The sequence below is a fragment of the Solanum stenotomum genome, chromosome 5, assembly GCF_019186545.1.
Source record: "Solanum stenotomum isolate F172 chromosome 5, ASM1918654v1, whole genome shotgun sequence".
NCBI classification, from domain to species: domain Eukaryota; kingdom Viridiplantae; phylum Streptophyta; class Magnoliopsida; order Solanales; family Solanaceae; genus Solanum; species Solanum stenotomum.
Window position 1 is genome coordinate 39,965,254 of NC_064286.1, and position 7,941 is coordinate 39,973,194.

The following is a 7,941-nucleotide window of genomic DNA, read 5'->3' on the forward strand; positions in this document are numbered from 1 at the left end:
ATGCAACCTCCAGTCATCAACCTTCAACTACATCTGCTAGGAAAACATTTAGGTACACATATTTATGCATAACAAAACACTATTTATTTAAAATAATAAATATAATGGTCATAACACAAATACTAACTATAAACGAGTTTACTGTATTTTACTGGAAAAACCAAAATTTACAAAATATCATTGCCTGGGATGGTGTCAAGCAAACAATGTTGATCGAGTACTTCAGAATGTACTCAATTTACATTGAAGCACAACCATACCTTTATAGAGAATTACCTAAGTATTATGTTTGAAAACCCAAGGTAAAGACTAGGACAAAAAGGAATACAAGATCTGTTGTTGGTCGCATTGCAATTGGTAAGGCAAATGTAGTAAACTATAACTGCATACACATTGATAATTGTTAAACTTATTACTAAACATTCATTAAATTGTACAGCTAATCCTCAAGAAGGGGAAAGGTATTATGAGCGATTATTACTAAACCATATAAGAGGACCGTTGTCATTCAACGACTTACTCACCGTCAACGGCAAGAAATGTGAGACCTTCAAAGAAGCGGCCAAAGAAAGAGGGTTACTCGAGTCCGACAATAGCATTTCAGAATGTTTAGGAGAGGTTGTTATCTTTAAAGTGTCATTAGCTCTCCAAAGTTTGTTTGCTACAATTTTGGTTCACTGTAACCCAACGGATATAACAAAACTCTGGGATACTTATTATGAACATATGTCTGAGGACTTTAGCAAGCTATATGGAAACTCACACAATACTATACTATAGTGTACCCTAAATTGTATTAATCAATATTTGGAAAGTATGGGCAAAAGCATAGACATATATGACCTTTCTCAACTAGATCACAATTTACTCAAAGTTGGTACATCAAAATGTAGAGAAATAAATGAAGAAATGTCCGTGAAAGTACCTCTAGAAAATTTTGATGCACAGTCACAATTGACTCCAGAATAAGAGCACACTTTTACAAAAATAGTGCAAACAATCGATAGTGGAGCAGCTGGAATATTCTCTGTGGATGGACCAGGGGGAACTGGGAAAACATACCTATACCGTGCATTGCTTGCCAATGTTAGATCAAGAAGTATGATAGCTTTGTCTATAGCAACCAGTGGCATAGCAGCTTCAATTTTGCCTGCAGGACGTACAACACACTCACGGTTTAAGATCCCCCTGCAAATACATGAGTCAACTATGACAAACATATCAAAGCAAAGTGGTGTTGCCAAATTGATTAGAAAATCAAAAGCGATTTATGGGATGAAGCGCCAATGGCCAAGCGACAAACAATAGAAAAAGTCGACAGGACCTTTAGAGACATAATGGACCAATAAACCATTTGGTGGAAACTTTATGGTTTTTGGAGGAGATTTTCGGCAGGTACTAGCAGTAGTTCCAAAATCAACTAGAGCAGAAATTGTAAATGAAAGCTTGGTGAAATCTTATCTATGGCCTTTCATGGAGAAGATTCAATTTAGGAGAAATATGAGAGCAAGAACAGATCCAACATTCAGTGAATTATTGCTTCGTGTGGGTAACAGAGATAAACCAACAATAGGCGATAATTTAATCCATCTTCCAGAACAATTGAATGCCAATCATTGTAGGGATGGAATTTCAAAAGAATACATAATAAAAGAGATATTTCCAAACCTACACAAAAATGATGCTAGCGCAAAATATGTCACCGAACGAGCGATCTTAGCAAGCAGAAATGACCATGTGGACAATCTTAATGACAAGTTAATATCCCTATTCCTAGGTGAAAGCAAGATTTTCAATAGCTTTGACTAAGCAGAAGATGACACAAATAACTATTACCAAGAAGAATATCTAAATACTTTAACACCAAACGGTCTCCAGCCACATAGGTATAGAAAAAAATACATTACGAATTAGAATCACGAAGAGATGCTAACAAAAATCAATATGCATATATTTTGACATATTTTATTAAATGCATGTTAGAATTAAAGGAAAATTCACCCATCATGCTGCTAAGGAATTTAGACCTTTCAAAGGCTTATGCAATGGCACCCGAATGATATGCCGAGGCTTTGCATAGCATGTCTTACATACCAAAATATCAAGTTGTCATTGTGCAACGAACCATGTGTTTCTTAAAAATCATTTTCTACCATTAACCATTGTTTTTTTTTATTTTCATCTAGCTTCAAAATACATGTAGTCTCTAGATTACTCCTCCTTAGCTAAGCACAGTAATCCCATAACATATCAAACTCTCTTCTTTAGTTCCTGTAATTAGATCTAATGTCTTCGTCTTTGTCATATAAGCATGGGTTCGAGTAATAGTACAATTATGAGTCCTCATCACTTGAGTTTGGAATTCTTTCACTCCCCAACTTGGATTTATTCCAAAATTCTTCAACATACTTCTTAGCTAAAACTTCAGAGTCAATAGTCTTGTTCTATCTTTGTTTGCCACAACAATGGTCAAGGCCTATTGTCTGTATCTTTTAAAGGTTCATCGTGATTAAACTTTGATGCAAATATGAATCATTTGCAACTTTAAACCGTACAAATTTCCTTTGACCTTGTACTTTTGTTCTTCTTAAACTTGATGTCTTTTTTTGTAACACAACATGTAACTCAATTGCTCACTTGAATTCTTTGCTATTGCCAAAAATGATATTAAGCGTAAACTTAAATTTTGAATTCTCCAAATGTCTAGTTGGAGTAAAAATAGTATATCTTATAGGATCTTCATTATCAGAATCTCCATGCGAACTCTTTAAATCCTCCTATGACGTAGCACAATCATTTTCTTGAGTGTCATTGGGAAACATAGACAACATGTTTGAGGCAACTCTAACCTCCATTGTTTTTTCTTTAACTTGATTTTCTCTATTTCTCCCGTAAAGGCCAACCCATTCTACACTAGAGTCAATGATTTTATCAAAAATCATATCATTTGCTTCCAAGAATAATCAGAGTCATTAAATGACTCACGTTCTTCACATGTGGCATCACACTCATCACTTTTTTCTATTATATTCACATCTACAAAATCTTCTCCGCCTTGTTGTGGGTTGCCCTCAGAATCAGCTATATCATAGTTCCATTGGTCCTCTTTCGTGTGCTCAACAAATATTTCTACTTCTCTACTATCAACCATTTCATAGACAAGGTTATATATATATATATATATCAGTTGACAAAAGTCTTATACTTGTCTCAAAATAAGGCCAAACATGAACCAAAATTTCACATTTTTATTATTGACTTTACACTTTTTCATACAATAATGGAATTTTCATCTCCATTGCAATAGTCATAATAAGTTATATGTCCATTAACATAGTTCATTACTCAAACACCCACCAACCCTTATAGTGTTACTAGTTTTCGAACACGTGTGTTGCACGTATATTCCAAGCTAAGTAATAGTTTATTAAAATAATATTAGAATAAATGTGTGATGAGTTATATGAACTTTGAAAGGGATAGGTTACATTTTGTCTGAATTAAACTTCAAAGTCCTTTCATAGTCGAATTTAATAGAAATAATTAGTTAAAATGAGTATATATGATATCAAATGTAACATGACAAGCTATTCAGATCAATGTGATCATGCGATGCAACATCACATTAGACAAAGAACTTCAAAGTATGATTTAAACCTCTAAAATCTAAGTTCATTTACAATATATCGTCTCATATATAACAAAATATTATCTATAGTAATTAATGCAATTACACATTCAAGTGTAACCCAAATTAAAGCTTAATAGCATAAAGACACAACAACTTTACTAGTCAACATCACCTGGGGGCAAACTACCACAAAATGCATTCTTGACAAAATATCAAAACTATTGCTTCCTTGTATTGTTGTCTCAAATCTGCAGTTGGCTAAATAGATTTTAATCTTTCTATTAGTATGTATATATCAGGCAACTTAAAGAATCTAAATTTCAATTATATGAAATAATTCGAACAACAATATACTTACTCGAACTACCGTGTGAATTAATCAATTGGAACTGCATCTTATGCTTTATCCAGAAGTGTTATGCGTATTATCATATATTATTACAAGCATGAACCTCTTAACCCCTAAGTTGATTTACCATTTTACCCCTGCAGTATTACTTAAATATTAATTTATTTAAAATATTAGTTAAATATTAATTTATTATAAAGTAAATTTATAATAAATTTAATTTGTAGAAACGTATACCTCCTGTTCCACTTCCCTCACGATTGTTGTAACAGTTGTATAGTTGCTGCTCAACCTTCCCTTTTGCAACGCTCAAGTTCAATTACATAAATTATCCGTTCTTCCAAAACGTTTCAGATACTTCACTCATCTGTATAAATGTCTCCAACAACATGTTATTGTCCATTAAAGTTTTGTTTCTCTTTTCTGTACTTGAATGAAATACATCATTATCAGATAAATATTGTTCCTACTCTGTTTTTGCTGCATAATAGTTACGGCCAAATGTCAACAGAACTGTGATCATGAACGAAGGGCAGGACAATCAAAGAGTCCAGTGCACATTCTAATCGTAAGGATGATATCCCTTAGACTGGTCCAGTTCCATGTATTATTTTCCATCACCATGCTGAGCCATCCGAAGCTCGCACATCATCAATAGTTTCTTGGGCACTAATGCTGCGAAATCTTATATGTTGTGTCATTATATGTGCACTGTTGTTGTTTTGCCGTTTCAGTCAAAGTATGCATAGTGCTCAAGTCAAGAGTTTTATCCGAGATGATATGAACAACCTGTGATGGAAAACATATATTGGAGTTTATGCAGTCTTTAGTTCCTTTTTTATCTTCTCGACTGTTTTTTTAAAATTTTAATCATTCACTTCTGTTAAATGTTTATTTGTTGTTTTAAAACACTGCAGCTGTTTTACTTTGTTGTAGGGGACAATAGGCGAGGCTTCTTTCTTAAGGTTAATCTACTTGACCTTGACACTTTGTTTTTGCTCTGTTTTGCTGCTAATTGAAAATATATGTACACCCTTAGTTTCCTTGCACATTGCGATCAGTTTTACTTGATAGCTTTTAGATGGTCTTATATGAACTCGCACATTACAATCACTTTTACTTGATAGCTTTTAGTTTCTGCCAGGCAGAAATTATCATTTTCCTAGAGTAACCAATTCAACGCAATGGCAACAGGAGACTAAGAAATTATCTTTATTTAAAAGTCCAACTAACTATGACATGACCACCTTAACTTGACCATGACAAAGCAGCCAACAGAGTGTTATTTTGAACAAATTAATAGACCAATTACCCATGCCTCTTTACTCTAAACAATTTCTGGCAATAATTTACTCATTGGCCGTGGTGCAATTTAGTAATCAACTTCATCTAGAATTGTTTCATTGCATTAATTCTTAAATAATCTCTTCTTGCATAGTTCTTTTGAGTAGATATATTTTATCAAGGACCATCATAAATGGATTCACATCCAATGTAAAAACAACATATTTATGGGCTCTGAATTGACATTTGATAGATGATATTGGTCCATGTTACGTGCACAAACAAATAAGATAGTCGATAATAGGTAACCAAACTGAGTTTTATCCCGGTCGTGACACGTCCTATCGTAGAATGTTTTATCCAGGATGATATGAACAACCCGTGATGGAAAACATATATTGGAGTTTATGCAGTCTTTAGTTCTTTTTTATCTTCTCGACTGTTTTTTTTTTTACTTTAAATCATTAACTTTTGTTAAATGTTGTTTTGTGGTTTTAAACACTACAAGTGTTTTACTTTGCTGCAGGGGACAAGAGGCGAGAGCATTTTCTTAAGGTTAATCTACTTTTCTAACCTTGACGCTTTGCTTCTGCTCTGTTTTGATGCTAATCGAAAATATATTTACATCTTTAGTTTCCTCGCACATTGCGATCAGTTTAACTTGATAGCTTTTAGATAGTCTTATATGACCGCTTTGCTGTCTTTTTTTCCTTTACTTTTTCTAAGAAATATTGCTTGGATACGTTTAGCAAAGTGTGATCATCTAAACTCAAACATGAAAAACTTACTTCTTTTCTACTGACTAAATTGATTAGTTTCCTAACTATTGTTGTCCATAAGAACCTTAGTGATAAAAAAAATGATGCTTTTTGAATATCATATTACTGGAAATTAGACATTAAAACACTTCATACGCTAAAAATTCAAATTCATCAATGAGTTAGCTGTAACCATTTGGAACAGTTAAGACTTCAGGTCATGTCTTTGCCTTGATCGTGCCCAATCAAAGTTAACTAAAATTCTGCAATGACAGAGTAATATAGCAATGGAATGAAACAGACATAGCAGAGTTACTTAGAGGCTCGTCCAAAGGTGCAGCGTAGTGATCAATGAAGTGGGATAAAGTCAAGAGACACCAAAATTCCTAATAGAGTCAGAAAGAGCACTCAATTAAAATATTGATTGCACTTATCAATTGTTTCTTAGAGGCTCTTCCAAAGGTGTAGCGTAGTGAGCAATGAGGTGTGATAAAGTCAAGGGACACCAAAATTCCTAAGAGAGTCAGAAAGAGCAAGTCATTATATTCATGGCATGTTCTCTTCGAGTCTAGAAAAAATCCTATTTTAAGAAGAAAATGATCAGATTATTTTAGCACAACAATTCTATACCTTACATTAGGAAAGTTTTACAATGATTCCAGCTGCTAAAGCAATTAGAAAAAATCCTATACCTCCCAAACATTTAGCTTCCTCGGAAATTTAATTGCCAACCTGAGTTTGAGTGAAAATCAACAACAAAGACTCCTTTATTAACAGAACAATTAAACTATATAGGGAATTTAGCCTTCAGGCATTCTTAGTAACCCATAATTCTGTCCAAAAAATAGAAACATACAGAATTCGAAGAAGATATTATTTTCACACAACAAATCTATACCTTACATTAAGAAATACATAATCTCCAAATCTCTAATTAAATAAACTACTATTAGCTATACTGTTGTTGATATATGCTGTAGTAGAAAATATAGCATTCGCGTCCAGTTAAGTTGTTACAAAATAAAGCTATTGCCATAATATGCCAATAGATTGTCCACCAAGGACTCTTCCGTTTTGAGGTCGAAACGTTTGAAATACTTCCGTTATATGCCAATAGATTGTCCACCAAGGACTCTTCCGTTTTGAGGCCAATACGTTTGCAATACTTTCGTTATAATAATTTGTTACATTTTTATTGATTTCCTTCTATTTGAAATTACATTTATTATCTCTTCATGTTCTACTACTTTTAACAGATTTCTTCCTTTCGGCAACACCAAAATTGGTAACATTTCTCCACCTTGGATTAACTTGCTTCAATTACTTTGATATTTATACTATTGTTAGTTGTAGTTGCTCGGTTTTAAAATTAAAAAAGAAGAATTAGTTTATGCTTGGTGAATATTATATTCTTAAGCATCTTTATTGTTAGACCAAAAGAACACTAATTATAGAAAAATAAATAGCATCTACGTCACAAATATATATTGTAGTAGTGCATCCTAGCTACTACAACAATACATTGACAAGTCTGGAAGAGCTCGAGAACCAGTGCCTACCAAAAGTTGAAGAAATATACAACAGAATGGGTGATTAAAGTCTTAGTCATTAGACGGAGTTTAACAAAAGAGTATAAAAATGCAAACGGTGAGGGTATTCGTTGGCAACTGATATTAGTCGGTGAAGAGGTAACTCTATTTTAATATTTTATTATATTCATTACTTAATATGTTGACTTCTTTTGCGATTGTAATGATTATGGTCCTTACCACAGGGTACAAAAATACAAACGACTCTTTTCAACAAAGATGTTCATGCATTGAACAAGTCTTTTCAACTTAATCAAAGTTACTACATTATAAATGGAAAATTAAATGGAGCTAAACCAAACTTCTTATCTGTGCATAAGGACCTCGAAC

At 33.2% G+C, this 7,941-nt stretch overlaps 1 protein-coding gene across 1 annotated transcript; it reads left to right on the forward strand.

Annotated features, from left to right (window-relative positions):
* The first annotated feature begins 1,368 nt into the window (after positions 1 to 1,368).
* Positions 1,369 to 1,809, forward strand: LOC125863959 (uncharacterized). Its single transcript, XM_049543920.1, has one exon. The coding sequence runs from the start codon at positions 1,369 to 1,371 to the stop codon at positions 1,807 to 1,809; it is 441 nt and encodes a 146-aa protein (XP_049399877.1).
* Positions 1,810 to 7,941: the final 6,132 nt, after the last annotated feature.